At 47.8% G+C, this 20,471-nt stretch overlaps 4 protein-coding genes and 1 pseudogene across 6 annotated transcripts in view; 1 reads left to right on the top strand and 4 right to left on the bottom strand.

The window, feature by feature from the left end:
* Window positions 1-1,392: 1,392 nt before the first annotated feature.
* Window positions 1,393-2,552, bottom strand: LOC107215098 (feather keratin Cos1-1/Cos1-3/Cos2-1-like). The gene is made up of 2 exons (XM_033520083.1): window positions 2,129-2,552; window positions 1,393-1,809 (listed from the first exon to the last, which is right to left on the bottom strand). The coding sequence occupies exon 2, from the start codon at window positions 1,786-1,788 to the stop codon at window positions 1,483-1,485; it is 306 nt and encodes a 101-aa protein (XP_033375974.1). The 5' UTR covers window positions 1,789-1,809; window positions 2,129-2,552; the 3' UTR covers window positions 1,393-1,482.
* Window positions 2,553-5,216: 2,664 nt separating this feature from the next.
* LOC107215097 (olfactory receptor 6F1-like) lies at window positions 5,217-8,327 on the bottom strand. 3 transcript variants are annotated; one of them, XM_033520073.1, is made up of 4 exons: window positions 8,205-8,327; window positions 8,033-8,108; window positions 6,349-6,758; window positions 5,217-6,171 (listed from the first exon to the last, which is right to left on the bottom strand). In XM_033520073.1, the coding sequence occupies exons 1-4, from the start codon at window positions 8,243-8,245 to the stop codon at window positions 5,814-5,816; spliced, it is 885 nt and encodes a 294-aa protein (XP_033375964.1). In that variant the 5' UTR covers window positions 8,246-8,327; the 3' UTR covers window positions 5,217-5,813. The 3 variants fall into 3 exon arrangements, with proteins under 3 accessions (XP_033375964.1, XP_033375963.1, XP_015506542.2); XM_033520072.1 differs by having other exon boundaries at window positions 5,217-6,758; XM_015651056.2 differs by having other exon boundaries at window positions 5,217-6,758; window positions 8,230-8,264.
* Window positions 8,328-10,090: 1,763 nt separating this feature from the next.
* Window positions 10,091-11,408, bottom strand: LOC107215220 (annotated as a pseudogene).
* Window positions 11,409-16,810: 5,402 nt separating this feature from the next.
* LOC107215221 (feather keratin 3-like) lies at window positions 16,811-19,389 on the bottom strand. Its single transcript, XM_015651238.2, has one exon. It carries the CDS (start codon window positions 17,658-17,660, stop codon window positions 17,280-17,282), a length of 381 nt encoding a protein of 126 aa, XP_015506724.1. The 5' UTR covers window positions 17,661-19,389; the 3' UTR covers window positions 16,811-17,279.
* A 154-nt stretch (window positions 19,390-19,543) lies between these two features.
* Window positions 19,544-20,471, top strand: part of LOC107215096 — a gene marked incomplete at its 3' end in the record, with an annotated part of 5,188 nt that continues 4,260 nt past the window's right edge. Inside the window, exons 1-2 of the mRNA XM_015651055.2 lie at window positions 19,544-19,623; window positions 20,133-20,469. Coding sequence (XP_015506541.1) covers window positions 19,548-19,623; window positions 20,133-20,469 — 413 coding nt within the window. The remainder of the gene's footprint in view (window positions 19,624-20,132; window positions 20,470-20,471) is intronic.

Genomic DNA, 20,471 nt, shown 5'->3' with positions numbered 1-20,471 from the left:
CCCAGCCACCCATGTTCCTTCGTGCTGGCCATGGTCTGAGACTGGGAAGTGCAGTGAAGATGGAGATGAGGCCATGGGCCAGTTCTGAGGCTATTCCACACAACCACACTTCTTTGGGAACATCCTTTGGGAACATTTTCTGTCTGCCCTAGTGCTGGAAACCGAAAAATAGAAAATTCTACAGATGCTGAAGGGTTCAATCTGCAGTCCTGGGAAGACCTTGGATTAATGTAATGATGAAAGTACACAGACATTAGGTAAAGAAATTATAAACTTATGTTCCTATAATTATAAGTAAGAATATGCCTAAAGTAAGAATTTATATTAGGTAAAATAGTTTGAGGTTTAAGTTGTAATAGTGTGACTTACAGAGTAGGTTAGAGATCTAAAACTGTAGTAGAGGTGTGCATGAGTACGTGACCTGTCAGCTTAGTGGCTAAGAGAGAGACACAGTGCAGCAAAATTAAGCAAAGGTGATGGGTTAATAAGTGAAAACAAGCTTTGTGTCAACTGCCTATTGGACCAAAATGTTATATATATTGCTGTGCAAGAAGAAACTCATGATTTCCTCGAGCTATGACTGACTTGTTGTTCCTCTAAATCTCACGCCTTGAGACTGATATCATATCTGGCTACTTGAGCAATAAATCATCTCAAAGCAAGGTGGTCGCATCCCTCGTTCTTCATCTCACACCCTAGCACAACACTGACCAGAGCAAGAGGTGCCACATTCCCATGACGCTGCAGGTTGGTTTGTCTCCAGGACCTCCCATGGAATTCTAGTTGTTACATGAGGACAGCAGAGGTTTTTGCAGGAGGTGTTGAGGGTATATCTGGGCAGAGACACTGAAGGGAATGGGCTGATCACCTTGGCATAACTGGGGATGTTTTGCATCCTGCCCCAGGATTGTTCCCGACATAGGATCCTCTGCAGTGTATCCCAACCTCACATTTTTCTGGATGAAGGATCTCACTACATTGTCACCTTATCCCCTGCCAGGAACAGCACCATTCTACCCCAGCAGCTTGCAAGGACATATGTGGAGGGAAGGACCACCTGGAGACCCAGCCTGAGATGCAAAAATCTTTATTGAGTTTAAAGAGGGAATCAAGGTTGTTACAAGCACAGGCCCTCACTGCAGGCATCTGGAGGGACAAGCAAGATACTTCACCTCTTGGCCATGGTGAAGTCCATGCAGGGCATCCATTTGCCTTGCCTGTAGAACGCAGGCTGGCTTGGAGGAGCCTTGCAGCCCAGGGAAGCAGAAGGACACAATGAAAATAGAGACAAGGAGAAATGTAGGAAAGACATAGGGCATGCTTTCGGAGTGCCTGAGCTGGGCCCTTCCTTCCAGCATTTTCAGCAGGAACTAAAGATGGTCAGTTCCTCTGAAAAAAATGACCTGAAGATTCTTCCTTTGTCTAGCACCATGCCTGGAGATCCTGGGGACACTTCCCAAGACCTATATATGCCCAGAACCATTAGCAGGGGAGACCCCTCCTTCCACCGTAGCGCCTGGTGATGGAGGAGATGTCAAAGCCCCCAGAGTTGATGGGCACTCCGTCAGAGCTGAGGATGTTGCCAACAGCAGCCGAGGTAGATGATCCCACCACGGTGTTCTGTGGGAAGGAGCTGAGGATGGGGCCAGGCAGGGTCACCACCACAGCAGGAGGCTCAATCACAACGGTGGAGTCCTGGCACTGCCTGACACAGCACTCATTGCAGCTGTTGGCCAGCGGGGTGGGACCACAGGGCTGGCAAGGACGGCACTGGGTGTTGCAGGACATGTCTTGAGGCCACAGGTACACCTGGCAGAGAGAACAGAGAGAAAACAGAGCACAAGGCTGGGTGGGTTATCCCATCACAAAAGAGCCAAGACCATCGTGAGTGGGAAGCTGGAGACTGGGCCAGGAGCCCTGCAAAGAGCAGCCTGACCCAGGAAGTTCTCTCCCAGCTCATAAAGCAAAAGGCACCACTGTCACCAGCCTCTCTCTATGCCAGCCTCCTCCCCACTTTCCTCTCTCATGACCAAATGCTCCAATCCCCAAACATGAGAAAGCCAATTTGAGATGTCCACCATGTGGAGATCTCACTTTGGAAGAGAAAGAGAAAGGGCTTCAGACTCACCTGGTTCCCAAGCTGAAGGAAGCAAGAGAAGTGGATGAGGGAGCAGAGACTTGGGCTGCCTTTTATACCTGCCCTTCACTGCCACAGGACCAGGGGCAGTCTTTGCAGAGGTAACAATTTCCCAGCAAGCTCATCTTGAATGCAAACCAGCACACCTAATGATATGGGCTGTGCTTTCATTTCCTTCACTGCTGCCTTTTCATTTCCAGGTTTGTTCCATGCTCGTTCCCCAATGAAGGCTTCTTCTGATCCCTGGGATTAAAGGCCCCAGGATTTCTAAGGCAGGAATGCAGCAGTGCAAGCAGAAGTCTCAGTTTATGTACTGCATGGGCCCAGACCAGGCAAGTGATATTACAGTCTGTATAACACTGGTGGGGCTGTTTGATTTCCAGCAATCCTCAGCTGGCTGCCCAAGGACTCCTGTGCATGAAGATATGTCCTATCCTTCTCTTTCCCTCCCTATGGTCAATTCTTCCCTCCCCGTGTCCATGGATTCTGCAACTGGTTTTGGCCCCAACTTGCCTAACTCTGCTATGAGGAGAAAATTCTAGCTAGTTTTAATTCATCCCCTCTTTGTGCAGCACAGAAAATATCATGGGCTTGTCTGGCTCCTTGCCCTTCCTCACAATGCTCCAACCCTGCTGCAGTTGTCCCTAGGTGTCCCCAGCAGAGTTCACAGTGTGTTGTGCTCCTACAACCTTGACTATGTACAGAATAGAGAGGTGAGCCCATAAAATCCTCATGAAGCACAAGAAGGCCTGGTGTAAGGTCCTGAATTTGGGTTGGGTCATTCCCAAGGATGGACACACACTGGGTAATAACAAACTGAGAGCAGCCCAGCCAAGAGGGACTTGGGTGTACTGGTGAATGAGAGGCTGGACGTGACCTGCAATGTTCACATGCAGCCCTGGAATTTTATCCCAGGATTATATTGCATCAAAAGGAGAGTGACCATGAGGTAGAGAGAAGTGGCTCTCCCCTAATACTCTGCTCTTGTGAGATCCCAGCTCTGGGGGATCTGGGGCCCAGTTCTGGGGCCCCCAGTGTGAAGGTGCTGAAGCAGGTCCAGAAGAGGCCATGAAGATGCTCAGAGGGCTGCAGCCGTTCTGCTATGGAGACAGGGCTGGGAGAGATGAATGTGTTTAGCCTGAAGGTGGTTCTGGGGATACCTTTAATCACATTCCTGTGCCCAAAGAGAATCCAAGAGAGATGAAGAGGGACTTTTTTACAAGGGCATGGAGTGGCAGGACAAGGGGGAATGACTTCCCACTGAAACAGGATAGATTCATACTAGTTACTGAGAAAAAATTCTTCCCTCTGAGGGTGGTGAGGCCCTGGCACAGATTGTCCAGAGAAGCTATGGCTGCTGTATTCCTGGAAGGGGATGTAGTGCTGCTGTGAAGCACATACTCGTGTGACTTTCACAGTTGCTTCTAGATCCAGGGATTTTGATGATAAAAACAGTCCAAGAAACCTGACTTGGGGCAAATCTATTGGAAGCTACACCATTAAAAATTGAAACCACCCTAGTCAATGTTCTCTGCTTGCATTGGAATTCTCAGAGCAAGTAGCCTACTGGCTCTTCTTCCTGTTTCATCTCCATGGGCCTCCACTGATGACCACAGCTGGAGAATTGTGCCTTTGGTAGGAGGCACAATTGCTCTTATGGTTTTGCCACTGTGATCACAGAAGCCCAAGATGGGAAGGGCTCTTCCTTATCCTGCATCAGCAAGTGGAAAACAGTCATCAGCCAGACTCTGGACAAGATTCTTCCTACACTCATCCACTGCCAGAGAGCGGTCCCACTCTTTTTAATGTCTCTCCTTCTTTTTGGGGAAATCACCAGTGCTGGAGAGAGCTCCCATGTTCTCAAGTCCATGCCAGTTTCTCTGTCCAACAGCTGGTAACATCTCAGTGATCTCCTTTCCTCCCATTAGCTAAAGGAAGGGTTCTGGGGGCACCTACTTTCAGGCAACCCAACTACAGCAATTATGGAAACTCAGCTCAAGGGTGCTGAGTTTCCAGATGGATCCCACCCTTTGAGTTGGAATATGTTGCTCATGAAGTATCATCCCCTTCACCTTAGAAATCTTAGGGTACTCATTTGTTTTTCTGCTGCTGTTCCAGGATAGCCTGCCTCTCCCAGGTGACAAGGGCCTGCTCTGACAGCCCTGTGTGAGGTTTTGCATGCCCCTGTTTATCTCAGAGAGCTCTGAGCAGTGTTGATGAGGAATTCACAGCAGGTCTATGTCCTGCACTCTGCTGTGTCTTGGATTTCTTGGACATTTCTGGTCCTGCTTTTTGTTGCTTTCCAGGACTGTAGAGGGCTTCAGCACTCCAAATATACAATTCTCTCCAAAATGCATAATTTCTAGGCAGAAAAGGCAAGCAGTGATATCTGTCTGAGGATAAATCCAGTCTCAGACTATTTCTGCTGTCCCAGGCATTTTCCCACTGAAAAAGAGCACAGCTGACAAAGGGTGGGAATCAGCCTGTGCCCTGGGCAATGGTGTCTGGGCCTGGATACAGGACGAAATGCCAAGTGTCCAGGTGGATGCAGGAGGTTTGTGAATCTCCTCCTGAAATGCCATTGCTTCTAGAAGGGAGAAGTAGATGTTCAGTTCAGACTCAATCATCAACCTTGGAGAGTTCTACAAAAACTAATCTAACTTCAAAATTAATCCCACATTCTCCATAAAGGTGTGTCAACCATGTTCATGCCTCCTCATTATGAAGTGGTTACATGGACTATCTTCAGTGTCAGTGTGCAAAAAGAAAAGCTTTGAGAAGGTGATTAATCTGTTCTGAAATGAAAATTGGGAGGGGAAAATCAAGTGCTGTTTGGAAGTGCTAATATCTTCCCAGTGAGTGTAAAGAGAGATTTGCTTCCCAACCTGCCTTCCACAGCTCTGCACTTTGAGTGCTTTGCCAATCACATTAAAGTTTTTCCACAACAAAGCCCAAAATGGGTGGAACAATGTACTGCCAAAAATTATGTGGGTTTTAAATGTGGAAATGCCCTGACACATCTAGTATGAAGCACACTATTTTGCATAATTTTAATTAAAAATAAGAGAGTAGATTCAGATACTAAGGAGGGGAAAGAAGAGGAATTATGCAAATTTTGTTTGCAGTCTTATGCTAGGAATAATGGCTATAGGTAGAAATATCAGACATTACCAAATTTTATCTTGAATCAGAATATGATTTGATTAAATAGCTACAAGAATGTGGCATAGATACATCACAAAACATCAGACTAAATGGAGAAACACATGTCTACTTACTAAAGCAATGTTTCCTAAAATTGCTGGGATTTTTGTAAGAGATTGAGACAAACCCTGACAAAATGAAGCACTTGGCAAACTGGGGTAGAAACCTGTGGGAGTACCACTCCTCCAGCTCTGCTACAGAACCATCTATGGACAGGGTTTGTGACCCTTTCCAAGCATGGCACTTTAAAGGACTGGGAGGCATTCTGAATTCACTGGGAATGAGCAGAGGGTGGTGGAAGCAGCTGAACTGAGGCTCAGCCCAGCCAGAGAAGGCTGTAAGGTGATATTAACTCACTGGAATTGGTGGCTTCTCATTGCCCCTACATTTCAGTGGGGATCTTCTGCAGGGCAGAATTCATGGGAGGGCAGGGATGAATCTTTGTTCAACTGATGCCCTGTGAAAAGTCATTTCACTTTTTCTGGAAAGCCCGTCCCAGAGCGAGCTTCACCTCTTTGTTTCTGAGTGTGTAAATGAAGGGGTTCAATAAAGGAGTTACCACTGTGTTAAAGGTATTCACAATTTTGTTCAGGTCCAGGGAGTTTTGGGCTGATGGCTTGACATACAGGAATATGGTGGAGCCATACCAGATTGTGACAACGCTGAGATGGGCAGAGCACGTGGAAAAGGCCTTTTTCCGACCATGGGCTGACTGGATCCGCAGGATGGAAGAGATGATGTACACATAGGAGACCAGAGTGACCACACAGGAGGCCACCACAACAATTATGGAGATGAGGAAGGTTGCCAGCTCCACAGGCCATGTATCACTGCAGGAGAGGGCAAGGCAAGAATCTATATCACAGAGAAAATGATTGATGACATCTGGCCCACAGAAAGTCAGCCTGGATGTCAGAAAGGCCAGCAGGGAAATGGCCAAAAAGCCTCCCAGCCAGGAGCTGAGTGCCAGCCGAACAGAGAGGACACTGTTCATGAGGGAACTGTACCTCAGGGGGTAGCATATGGCCAAGTAGCGGTCATAGGCCATGACAGACAGGAGAAAACACTCAGTGGAGCCTAGAGAGAGAAGAAAGAACAACTGGAGGATGCAGACACTGAAGGAGATGGTCTGGCTGGTCCCCAGCATGACTCCTATGGCTTTGGGAACAACACCAGTTGTGTACCAGATCTCCAGAAAGGAGAGATTACAAAGGAAAAAGTACATTGGGGTGTGTAGGTTGCTGCTTCTCCACACAAGGGCTATGACAGATGCATTGCCTATTACTGTCAGGGTGTACATCAGTGCAAATGCCACCACAAAGGAGACTCGGAATTGCCATGTGCCTGGGAAGCCAAGCAGGATGAATTCCTCCACACTTGTTCCATTTACCATGTCCTTCCAAATACTGAGGTCCGTCTGCAAAGAGAGAAAAGTTTCTGTGAAAGCTTGCATGCTTGTGCTGGTCCTTCAGATGCTACAAGTAGTGAGAAAAATCACCATCCCCAAAAATGCACTTGGAGCACAGCATGGGAAAATGGTATTTATCATATGTAAAAATTGTCAGAGAAATCCTTCCCTGATGAAACACTTTTGGACAACTAGATCTAACCCCAAAAATCAGGTATACCCCTACAAATGAACACTTGGGGAACTATTTATCAGATGGTGCACTTCCTTTTCAGCATGGGGAATACAGTCACTTCTGTGAGATGAAAATCCCACTTAGGAAACTATGGCCAACAGGCTGAGGCACTCCAGCTATGGGAAAAGCTGTTGCAAGTAGGAAGGGAATAACATAACCTGTAGTCTCTAAAGCAGGCAATACTGAGGTGTGATATCAGCAAAAGCAACTGAGGAATACAAATACTGTCATGATAATGTGACACTGCAAGAGATTTCCCCACCTCTTCTATGTCAGTTTTTCACAAGGGATTGAGACTGAGCCTCAGTCACACAGGGCAGCAGGTTAGTATGACTGTCACTACTAAAGGTTTCCTGTATTTGCTTTCTTCCAAGCCTCAAACAGGAAGCTTTTGCAAATACCTCAATTTCCCTCACTGATGTCTGCTTCTTAGCATACCTACTAGGGGTACAATTTACCTCTTCGCAATTTTGCCATCTCAGAGCCAGGGGAAGGATTTCTGCTGACCAAGCTGAAATATCTACAGTGAAGTACTCCTATCTTAGCTCCTCAGCTTACCCCTCCTTCTTTCTTCACAGACAGAGAAAAAGCATGAGGGAGACATGGCTCATTTTATCTTATAAACATGGCTAAAATACCTCTAGAAGTGGCAGGTTGTCTCTGAGGTCTAAGGCAGGAGTCTAGTAAGCACCTGGATTTTAGACATCTCAGCTTGGGCAGAGATATTCAGCCTCAGTGACTGAAGGTAAAATCCTCTGAGTTGAATCACATTAAAGGTTTAATTAAAGGTTCTGCTGAACTGTTCCTGCAAACAAGGGAGGATTCTTGAGCACTTCTCTTGAGAGAACATATCTTCAGGTGGATGTGGAAGACAGATGGACTAAATCACCATCTGAATCATTTATTTTCCTCCTATCTTCCTCCACAGCAATATATACCAAAAATCTCAAGTATTTAAAGAGTCAAGAAATCTCCCTTAAATTAACTCTCCTTAAACATGCAAGGCATTGGAAGTCTGTACTATAGGTCTTGGGCAGGCTTCACTCACCAGATTTGCCAGTTGAAATGATCCAAATGACATTTTTTCATGCACCGTCCTCCCAAGGTAGCCATGGTCCCCTTGGCTAATGGAGAGCATTGGAAAGAGGTAGATTTATTGAGGGGAACTCTGGATTCAGGTGCAGGTGTGTGGATGAGCAGCTCTCCCCTTGCTGACTCACTTCAAGCTGATGGCAACTGCCTGACCTTGTTTCCTCTCCATCCAGCAGGATCTGACAGCTTCCAATCCTGATCTTTTCCCTCTCACAGCCACCACTGTAATTCTACTAAAGGGAGCTTTGTGTGCACACACAAAGTGTAAAATCTCTTCAGTTTAGCTTCATATAGTGAGATCATACACCAGAGAGTCGCCAGCATCATTACCATAAGAACATCCCCACACCCACCTCATTAACACAATGAAGCTCCAGCTGGCCACACCTAGGAGACTGTTTTCTGTTTTCCCTCTGGTGTGCTCCAGGGAGTTTGACCTCTGGGAGGTCTAATGAGCTTGTCAGAGATGAATAGTACTCTCTCTTCACACAGGCCAATTAAAGAACAGCAATACAATTCCCTAAGTAGCTGCTAGGCTGGGTGTTTGCCTCCTGCCTGCAGCTGTGGTATGAGAACCTTGTCAGGAACTCAGCTGTCACGGAGATTTCTGAAATAGTCATGTTCCGAGAGACTGGAAGTGTCAAGTATTTGGTGCTGGATACTCAGGTGGCCCTGAAACCTCCAGGGTGGGAAGTAACTAAAGGAAACTATGGGCATATGAATACAGAGTAATGTAAGGGATTCACCTCATTTCAGAGCCTCTAAATGCGGTTAAGGCCTCTGTCTTCAGTTTTAACTGAAGTGAGTTAACTAAGTGAAGTTTAACTGAAGAACTAAGTAAAGATCTAAGTTCAAAATCAGACAATACATTAGTAGAGAAAAATTTATTTTCCCTGACTCCAGAAAAGGGGTCTTCTGTTGAGGTACACATCTTTGCTCCGTTCATCATCAGCTGAAATAGGCACCCTCAAGCCTTAGTTCAACTTTTACAAAAAATTATTTCTTACAGGTCAGGCCTTATAGACACCTATTTCTCTTCTGTTGATACTCAAAACAAACTAGTCAGCTGGCTTAGACCATACACACACAAAAACACACTCACTTCTTATCCTCTGTCAAGATGTCTTATCCTCTAGACGTCTTGAGTTAGATTCACCTCCAGAGAGAGTCTGTCTACACTGTCCAGGACCACCACACAGGTGTTGGACTTGACAGAGACATTTCCTGCAAGTCCTGTGTCCCAGGATTCAGTGTGGTTGAGAGAAAACTGACCTGTACTTGGTGTGAGGTGGAGATGCAGCTAATGTGAGTAAAGTGCTCAGCTTGAGCCTCTTTGCTGACCATGAAGCCATCTCCCTGCTATCTATCTGTGCTATCCATGGAAATGGATGTGGGGTTTAGCCATGGAATGGAGGTATTGGAGCCTGTAGGTTCACTTGTGATCACTTAATGAAGCAATCCATGCACACATGACCAGGTATACAGGCCCTGCTGTGAGCTTGTCCTAGTTGAGGAGTTCAGAGGCCACCACTGGTCAGCTGCAGGGTTTGTGTCTCCAGGAATGATTCATGCCATTGCCTGTGCACATCTGCTTTGGGATGGGGGAAGTCCCCTGGGTGACCTGATGTCCCATCACTGACTGTGGGAGGACTCTACAGAGTCTGCTAGACCTGGTCCCGAGGAAGGGCTGTACTCCCCATCTGCAGGACACGCTCTGAGACCAAGGAATCATATTTGAGCAGAAATGTTGGAAGGCTGAGCCTGATGTCTGTGGAGACGACAGGGATGTCTTATTCAGCTCCAAGGGATAGTACCTGAATGGGCCCCACTTCTGTGTTTCCCACCCTCCCCTTCTTCTGGGAATAACCAATGGTCCACTTGTGTCCCCACCTTTTCCTCCACCACCCATGGCAATGCCTTTTGGTTGAGACCAAAAGCAACTCGAGACAAGGACACCAAAAAAGGATTACATGGAGGCTGAGAGTAAAATGCAGAAAGCTTTATTGTCATTGAAGTGGGAAATTAACTCCCTTATAGAGGAGGCTAGTGGTGGTAGCGGTGAGAGACCACATACAACTGCAGAAAGTCTGTGCCCACTTTGACACAGACACTGGAGAGCCACTGGAGAGTCAACAGGGCATCCATCTGCCTGCCCCACAGTGGGCAGGGGTTAGCAGATCCCCCAGAGAGGCTCTGAAAGTCTTACAATCCAGAAGTATGGAAGACAAGAGAGAGGTGGGATAGAGAGTAAGACAGGAAAGCAAACACTGGCCATGGTTTCAGAGAGCCCCACCTGCCCTCCTGCAGAAGGGCAGCATTGGTTGCTCAGCACCTCTGAATTCGATGGCCAGGAGCTGTGTCCTCAGTCCAGCATCAGCTTCTGGGTTCCTGGGGATCCTTGTGAGGGCTGCACCAGTGGTTTAGCAGGGACGACATCTGTTGCCACCAAAGCGGTTGGTGATGCAGGAGATGTCAAAGCCCCCAGAGTTGATGGGCACTCCATCACAGCTGAGGATGCTGCCAACAGCAGCTGAGGTGGAGGATCCCACCACAGTGTTCTGTGGGAAGGAGCTGAGGATGGGGCCAGGCAGGGTCACCACCACGGGTGAGGGCTGGATGGCCACGGTGGAGTCCTGGCACTGCCTGACACAGCACTCATTGCAGCTGCTGCCCAGCGGGGTGGGGCCACAGGGCTGGCAGGGACGGCACTGGGTGTTGCAGGACATGTCTTGAGGATGCAGATGTACCTGGAGAGAAGGAAGGAAGGAAGCAGAGCACAGGCACAGGTGAGGAGCCATCAGCCATGAGTCCATCATCCCACTGCAAGAATTGTAGTCGTAGCTGCTTAAGCCAGAAGGAAGAAACTGGGCAGTGAGAGAAAGGGGTTTTCAGCCTTGCAGTAATGCTAAGTGTCACCTTATTTCTTCATAAAGAGCTCCCTCAGCCAAATCCTTGTCTAAGTCAGAACTTAGTTCTTCTCTGACCCCCCAGCAGAAGCAGCACTAAGACCTCTCACAGGCTATAGGAACCCACTTCACCAGAAAAGGACAGGGGAAAGAGTTTCAGACTCACCTGGGTCCCAAGGAGAAGGTGCCAGGAGAAGTGGATGTGAGAGCATGAAGTTGGGCTGCCTTTTATGGTTGCTCTGAGTTGCCCCAGGCCCAGAGGTGGCTTCTATGAAAGTGGTAATTTCCTAAGGTGCTCATGATGTATGGAAAACATCCCAGCTAATGACATGGGCTGGGTGCTTGTTTTCCGTGTTGCCACCTTTTCATTTCCTGGCTTATGTCATAGACATTTCTTCATGGAAGCTTCTTCTGAGCGCTGAGATTGATGCGCCTCAGGATTTCCAGGGCAGGAATGTGTCAGTGTCTGCAGAATCTTCTGCTCAAGTGCTGGATGGGTGCAGTGCAGGGAAGTGAGGTTGGCCTGGAGCTCACTGGCCTGAGGCCTTGTTGATTGCAAGGGACCCAGCTGCTCCCAGCACTTCAACCCTTGACTGGTCACCCAAGGATATGCCATGATACCATTGCAAAATTATATACCATGTCTCTTTCCTCCATTCCTCCCAACTTGCTCCAGTGTTTCTGTTCAGAATCTCAGGCATTTGGGCTGCACTGTTTGGTTTCATTTTCTTGCTCCTGAAGCTCTCCTTATGTCCTTCCAATAGCTCCAAGGAGGAAGAATCCTCAAGTCATCTCGGCAATGTGAGCCAGTGCTTGGTCACCCTCAACAATAAGAAGGTTTTTCCTATGTTTCACACAGAGCTCCCAGTGTTCCAGCCTGTGCTTGTAGCTTGTCACTGGGCACCTCAGAGAAGTGCCTGGCTCTGTTTGCCTTGCACCCTATGGATTCGGGTTGTATGGCAAGGTTTTGGTTGTGGAGGAGGAAACACCAGATGGCTTTAAGACTGATCAACCACTGGCCAAGGCTGAGCTCATCAGCGATCGTGGAAGCACCCCTGGGATAACATGTTTGGGAAGGGAGAAAACACCTACCATGGAACAGCAGCCAGAAGAGAGGTGAGAGATGTGAGAGAAACAACCCTGCAGACACTCAGTGAAGAGGGGAGGTAGGTGTTCCAGGTGATCCCATAAAAGCTCATGCTGGATCAGGCTCTGTCAGGACCTGTGGCTGTGTGAGTGACAGGCTGGTGGTAGCACAGGTTTGCAGGAGGACTTGTGAAGAACTGTAGCCCATGTGAAGAACTCACATTGGAGAAGTTCATGGACAACTGTTGCCCATGGGAGTGACCCCATGCTGGCAAAGGGGAAGAGTGTAAGAGTTCCTTCTCCTAAGGATGAAAGAACTGCAGAGACATATGTTTAACTGACCACAATTCCCATTCCCTGTTCCTTTGGAGGGGAGAAAATCAGGACTGAAATTGAGCCAGAGAAGGGAGGGGTAGGGGAGAAGGTGGTTTTAGATTTTATGTTTATTTCTCATTACCCTACTCTGACTGGATTGCAATAAATCAAATTAATTTCCCCAATCTGAGTTAGTTTTTCCCATGAGGGTAATTGGTGAGTGATCTTTCCTGTCCTTATCTAGAACCAGGAGCCTCTTATATTTTCTCTCCTCTTGTCAAGACGAAAAACGAGGGATGGGATCACCATGTTATTTAAGATGATTTATTGCTCAAGTAAGCTCGACTTATTGGTCTCAAAGGCATGAGATTTAGAGAGGAGCAACAAGTCAGCCATAGCTCAAGGTAATCACAGGTTTCTTCTTCACACAGCAATATATAACATTTTGGTCCAATAGACAGCTGACACAAAACTTGTTTCTACTTCTTAGCCCATCACCTTTGTTTAATTTTGCTGCACTGTGTTTTTCTCTTAGCCAATACACTGACAGGTCACGTACTCATACACACACCTCTATTACAGCTTCTAGATCCCTGCCTACTCTATAAGTCACATTATTGCAGTTCAAACCTCGCACTATTTTACCTAATATAATTTCTTACTTACTCAGGAGATATTCTTACTTATAACTGTAGGAACATAAGTTTATGATTTTTCTATTTAATGTTTGTGTACCTAAATCATTACATTAACTCAAGCTCTTTCTAAAGCTGCAGATTGAACCCTTCTGCATCTGTGGAAGTCTCTATTTTTCCATTTCCCACATCCTCAGTCCAGCTGAGGAGGGGAAGTGATGGGACAGCTTTGGTGGGCATCTGGCATCCAGACAGTGTCAAAGCACCATACTCTTCTTTCAGGTGTTTATCTATGTTGGTAAAATTCATCTAAGCCTTTTCTTCTCTGCAATGAAGAGTCCTGGCTCTCTCAGCCTTTCTTTATAGGAGAGATGCTCCTGTAAGAGAGTTCATTCATCCTCTTTTTGTCCCTTCATTGGATTCTCTCCAGCACTTCCATAGCCCCCTTGTACTGGGGAGTTTATAACAGGAACCAGTACTCCAGGAGCACCCTCACCAGTGTTGAATAGAGAAGAACAGTTCTCTTCCTGGACCTTCCACTGCTGCCCAGAACACTGTTGGCTTTCTTTGATGCAAGATTGCTGGCTCATTGTCAACTCAGTGTCCAGCAGCAGGACAACCCAGGTCTTCTTCTGCAAAAGGGCTTTACAGCTGAGGGATGCTCAACACATACTGATGCACAGGGTTGTTTCTTCCCACATGCAGGACTTTGCCCTTCCCCATGCTGAACTGCAGGAGGTTCTTGTCAGGCCACTTTTTCAGCCTGTTAAAGTTCCTCTGAAAGGCAGCATCCACAGTGTTGTAACAATGATCAAGTGCTCCTAGGTAAACAGGGACAGCACAAATGTATTTCTTCCTGAGAGAGCAATGGAAGTTTTTTATACAAAATGGCATTAAAGGATCCTGTCTGCTTGATTTAATCCAGTGTGCTTTTCAGTCTTGTGGCCCATGGAGCCTAAAACACTGAAAGACTCAAGTGTTACTATGGAAACCCATGATGATTGTCATATTTTCTGTCATGGGACAAAAACCAGGTTTTCTGGGAGTAATTGAAAGTGACTGATGAGGGCTGGGAAGTATCACATAAAGCACCCAATAAAAGAAAAATCCCTAAATGCAGTGGCACATCCTGTAATGTGTACTGGTGAGACTACAATATTCATAGAATCATGAATTCATAGGTTGGTTTAGATGAGAAGGGACATTTAAAAGGTCATCCAATCCAACCCCTTCAAGAATCAGGTGTGTGGAGAGGATAAGGAAGTTGTATATTAAAAAAAAAAAACAAACCACAAAACACAAAACTTTTTTTTTTTTTTTAATGTTCAATTAAAAAACACATTGGAGTGGGGTGAAGCAGCCTGTCCTTGTCTGAGCTGAAAGACCACACACACACTTCCAGATGGGTTATAAGTTTTATTTAAAGAACACATTATGGAAAATGGGTGAAAAAGATGCTAGTCTGAATCTTCTGAAACAGATTTTGAGTAGCTGTGGTCATGGCAAAGATCCATCTTCATATTTTTCAAAAGGCATCAGCATCCAATAATCTTTCATCTGGATTGCTTTGAAGTTTGCAAATCTGTTCAAAAAGAAAAACATTTTCGCAGTAGCACAGGGAAAAGACACAGTGGTACCCATAGGCCATGAGGAGGGATGTCACAGTACTTCCTCAGGGAAAAAAATGTCGAGAGAAATGTGCTTAAAAAGGCCATGACTCTTTCCAGAAAGGGAGCACTGTTCAGAGGGATGCCATAGGAGTCAAAACCTTACAGAGTTTAGATGTGCCAAGAAAAGTGCTGGTTGGTGGTCTCCAGGCTGTGGATGAGTATTCATCACCAGTCCTGAGGAAACATGGGCCTTAGTGAGACCATTGTTGAGGCAAGTGCTTAGAAATATGTTCTTGATGTAGGATTCTACTGAGAAAATGCAATAGGTCTTGTCTCAGACCTGTGTCTTAGGAGAAAACTCTGCCCCTGAAGTATCTGTTGATTATTTCCCTACTCTGTTCTACAGATGTGCAGGAGGTCCCAGGAGGGCCAGATCTGGGCAGGAATGCCAGGGCCAGAGCTGAGGGTCAGGGCAAGGACAGACTCAAGAGGGGCCCCTGTACAGGATCCATCCTGTGACTGCCATGGGGGGTGAAGGGGCCTGGCCAGCTCAGGAGAACAAGGGTAGCTCAGGCCAGACGCAGGCACTGAGAGGACAGAGTTGGGACAGGCCTGGGCTGTCATAGCACCCCTGGCAGGGACCAAGGCAGAGCTGAGCCCATGGTTGAATTGGGTCTAGGTGGTCTTGGTCCTGGTCCTCCCTGTCCTGGGGTTACGTGCTGACTCTGCTCTGACTCCCACAGACTCTGTCTGAGGTAGGAGTGCACTTACAGCTGGGTTGTGACACCTGTAGGGCCTCAGGAAAGCTGCTCTGTCCTGGGGCAAGACCAGGCAGAACAAACCCTGTTGTGTGTGTTTTGCCACCACTCCCTGTCCTGGGGCTGGCTTCACCTGATGGGTGTTGGGCTCACAGGGACGGGGGACTCCAGCGTGGGGCCTGCTGTAGCTGATCCCACTGCTACCCCGGGAACACCTCAGGTTCACCTCAGGAGCACCAAGGTGAGCCAGACCAGAGGCTGTGCTGCAGGGGGACAGGGCTGCATGGGGAAGTTGTCTCTGCTGCCCGTGACCCAGCACACTGCCCACAGCCCGTGGAGCAGGTGATGGAGGAGAGGAGCACTGGAGTAGGGAATGTAGGCCATTCCAAGGCTATTAGCCCATTTCTAATTCCTGCCATTCTTTGCCTTGTGAGCCTTCTTGCCCTGCACAGCTTCACACAAAGCAAGAGGACTCTTCCCCAAGAACGTGTGGAAATGCTGACCTCCTCAGGTTGTGTCTTCCCACATGCCTGCAGTTCTCTTCTATGGAACAGCAGTTTTCAGGAGTCCTGATTGTATAATGTGCTTTAGGTCCAACTGGTATTTCTGAGACGAGATGCAGCCAGGCAAGGACTGACAGCCTTTGGCAGTGGAATAATTAGGAATGTCTCCCTTCATGGATGAAAGGCTGGATATGAATTGTAAATGTGCTCTTGCAGCCCAGAAAGCCAACTGCTTCCTGATTCTGCCCCTCTACACTGAGACCCCATCTCAAATACTGCCTCCAGCTTAGAGTCCTCAGCAGAGTAAGGACATGGACCTTTTGGAGCAAGCCTAGAGGAGGCCACAAAAATTATCTGAGGTCAGGAGCACTTCTCTTATGAGGACAGGCTAAGACAATTGGGCTTGTTCAGTCTGGAGAAGACAAGGCTTTAAGGAGACTTTGTTGCAGTCTTTCAGTATGTAAAGAGGGCTTAAAATAAATTTTTTAGTAGGGCTTGTTGTGATAGGGCAGGGGAAACAGTTTTAAACTAGAAGAGGGTTGATTCAGACTAACTATGAAGAAATTTTTTTACAAAGAGGGTGGTAATACAGAGGAATATGTTGCCCAGAGAGAGTATAGATCCTTGTACATGTTCTAGGTCAGGTTGTGTGGGGCTTTGAACCTGGTCTAGTGGACAGTGTCATTACTCATTGTAGGGAGATTGGACCAGGAGAAATTTAAAAGACCTTTCCAACCCAAAATTCTATGAAATTCTGTGACACCTCAGTGTGTGGAAGCACTGCTGGAAAGAAGAATCATTGCAATTTGTCCCACTCCCCAGTGCCTCTAGGAATGATGAAGGGTTTCCCTGTGCTCCTCAGCCAATGGCTTTTCTGCTCAACACTCAGTGCACAAATGAAAGACAACTAAAGGACACAGGCAAGGCTGCAGCAAGTTTTTAATGTACACAAAGATGAAAATTAGGTCATTCTAAGTACAGGCTCCAAGTATGAAAAGGAACAGAAACAGCCAAGAATGTCTTCCCTCTCCTGCCTCTGTGGCAGAGTTATCACAGGGAATCTTTTGACTTGTCCAGCAACAGGACACAGTCCAGCATGCCCCTGCACAGTGGTTTCTGGGGTCCTCACAGCAGATTTTGAAGGAAGCACAAGAGAACAAAGGCAAGAGTGAGAAAGGGTGAGAGTGAAAGAGAGGAGAGGTAGACGTTGGCCAAATTTTCAGAGATCCCAGTATCAGCTCCCTCAGGTTGATCTCTTCAAGTTTTCCCTGGCCAGGCAAATCAGTGATGATCAGCTACTGTTAAAACAATGACACAAAGGTTTGATCCTCTGTCCAGCTTCATATTCTGAGTTCCTTGGGGTCATTATCTGAGGACATTGACAGCAGCTTTAGCGGGGACAACATCTGCTGCCACCGTAGCAGTTGGTGATGCAGGAGATGTCAAAGCCCCCGGAGCTGATGGGCACTCCCTGAGAGCTGAGGATGCTGCCAACAGCAGCCGAGGTGGAGGATCCCACGGTGGTGTTCTGTAGGAAGGAGCTGAGGATGGGGCCGGGCAGGGTCACCACCACGGGCGAGGGCTGGATGATGATGGTGGAATCCTGGCACTGCCTGACACAGCACTCATTGCAGCTGTTGGCCAGCGGGGTGGGGCCACAGGGCTGGCACTTCTCTATGCAGGACATGTCTTGGGGCATGAGGAGCACATGGAGAGAGGGCAGGGAAAAAGCAAAATATAAGGATGCATGAGGAGCAGCCTGTAACCACATCAGGAGCAAATAACATGCAGAGCCAGGAGGTGGATGCTCTGCAGAGATGTATGAGGTCTCGTTGGCCTCATCCTGCCAGAGCCTAAAAAGAATCACCAGCTCCTATGCAGCCACTGCCCACACTCCAAGTCCAAATAACAACTGATCACAGTCCCAGCCTCCCTGCACTTCAAACCTTCTCCCGTTTTCTCTCTCCCATGACAAATAACCCCAAAAGCCATCATAGAAGACAGCTGGAATCACCTGAGAGGTCCATTGAGGTAAGCTCTCCTTTTAGACAAAACAGAGAAGGAGAAAGGGTTTCAGACTTACCTGATCCCCAAGGAGAAGGAGGCAAGAGAAGGGGATGAGAGCGCAAAGAGCTGGGCTGGCTTTTATCATGGACCTTTACTTCCCCAGGCTGGAAGAAGTATCCCTTCTAGAGGTGATAATTTTCTGACAAATTCATCTTGAATGCAAAACATCCCATTTAATGCTGTGAGCTGTGGTTTGGCTTCTTAAATGGCTGTGTTTTCACTTCCTGCTTCATTTCTGGCACATTCCTCAATGAAGGCATCTTTTGCATGACAAGATGAGAGGCCCAAGCATTTCTGGATCAAAACACATGAGCATCAGCACAGGACTCAAGCCAGATGCTGCAGGAGCCCATTAAAGTGAAATTATGTCTGTCTGGGTCACTCCATTGGGATCTTAGGGGCCTTGTCTCAAAAGAAGTGACCTTGCTCCTAGGTTTGACTGTATCTCACCAAACACAGAGCCCAGGACAATTCAGGTGTCTGGTTTTGCCTTCTCCTGTCATGCACCAGGGATGTGGAAAGGGAGAAAAAAGGGGAAGGTTTTATTTAGCTGTCAGAAAGAAAGGCAAGTGACACAATAAAGGGGCTTCCATAAGGACAAAGGTGACAAAAGGAAGTTAGGAAAGTGTAGGACTGCTGCTGAATGAGACAAGGACCCTGGTGACATAGGATAGAGAAAAAGGTGTTGAAGGCCTTTGCCTCAGTCCTTATTAGCAAAACTGGCCTTAAGGAATCCCATATGTAGACTGGGGGTAAAGTCAGGATCAGGGAACACACTCCCTTGATGGGAGATCAGGTCAGTGAGTCCTTAGCAAACTGCACATATTTAGGTCCTGTTGGAAGGTGCACACAAGTCGTAAGGGAACTGGCTCCTGTCATTGCCAGGTCACTAATTGTCTGGCCTACCAGGCCCAAAGAGTTGTGGCCATTGCTCCAAACCCCAGCTGGCAGACAACTCTGGGGTCTCTCAGAGATCAGCACTAGGACAAGCAGTGTTGCATGTGACCATAAATGTCATGAATAGAGGATAGTGTCACTCTCCACAAGTTTGGAAGAGACATTGAACAACAAAGAACAGGCAGTGAATTGGCCTCTGCTGCCCAAGTTGTCCCCAGAAAATCCTGGAACCACTTGTGGAAAGGAAACAGGAGATACAGACTAGACTCTGGAAGTTCTCTGCAACAGGAGACTAGGCTATGAGCAGCTGCTGGAACATGGGACTCTCAGCCTCGTCACTGCCACCTGCAGAAAATCCTTGGCTGCCGTTTCCAGCCCATGAGCAGGGAGAGAGCTCGGGGAAGCTGCTCCATCTCCTGGTTCAGGGCTCTCTTGCTCCCTCAGGCTGCAGCTGGCGCTGTGCCGGCTGATTCTCGCCGGGATGTCCTTGCTGGAGGAGGGGAAGGGTTCGTTTGCCGGAAGACCAAGCTGAGCCCGTGCGGAGCCCCTGAGTGCTCTGAGACCGGGCAAGAGCCCGAGAGCCGCCGGTGCAGGGCTCAGGCTCGGTGCGTAGCTGGGGGCGAAGGAGAGAGAGTAGAGGAGAGAAAAGGAAGCGGCACAGTCAGAGCAAAGGGCCGGGGCTGAGGGGACAGCGATGCTCGGCGGGCAGAGCGGCGGGATGCGGCGGTGCCGGGGAGCCGCGCTGGCTGCGCTGGCCGCGGTGCTGCTCGGTGAGCGGGGTCGGGCTGGGGCGACCCCAAAGGTCCCCGAAAGTTATTGTCCTCTTTGGCTTCTTCACCGACCTCAGCCTCATAACTGTCCTCGAATCCATCGTTTCCTCTAAACCATTCCCTATTCCCTCAGAAAACTCATCCCTCTCTTCTTTGTCCAGTCATTGCTATACCTTCCTTTTCTCTGTGTCTTTTTGCATATTTGATGACATTATTTATTACTATTATTATTATTATTACTATTACGATTACTATTATTACTATTATTAGTAGTACTATTACTATTATTACTATTACTATTATTATTATTATTATTATTATTATTATTATTATTATTATTATTATTATTATTATTAATATACGTTTCAGTCCCTGCACATGCTGGCAACCTCTGCAAACTACAGTCCTCATCTTGTCTGTATATTCCTGATTGCTTCTGCAGAATTTTGTTCCGGCACAGGTGGGGAGAATGTAGGACTTGAGGTTTGTCCTTTTTTCCTCCCCATCAGTAGCTTCAGGCAAAGCCCAGGTACAGCAGGAGCCGTCACTGGAGACCACCGAGGGCACCAATGTCACCATCAAGTGCTCACACCCCAATATCCGGATGGGCGATTTCATCCATTTCTACCGTCAGCTCCCGGGACAAGGACCCGAATTCCTCGCACTCATCGCTAGAGGATCCAAGGTTCTGCCGGACATCTCAGGAGAGCTCTGGGTGTCCGAGGACGGGCGCTCGAGCGCGCTGTGGCTCGGTTGGCCCCGGCGCGGGGACGCGGCCGTGTATTACTGCGCGCTGGGCGCACGGGCAGAGGGGCCGGGGCTGCGGCCGGGCACGAACCGCCGCGGGC

This window comes from Parus major, chromosome 27 (genome assembly GCF_001522545.3).
Source record: "Parus major isolate Abel chromosome 27, Parus_major1.1, whole genome shotgun sequence".
NCBI lineage: Eukaryota > Metazoa > Chordata > Aves > Passeriformes > Paridae > Parus > Parus major.
This window is presented reverse-complemented; position numbering and strand designations above follow the sequence as displayed.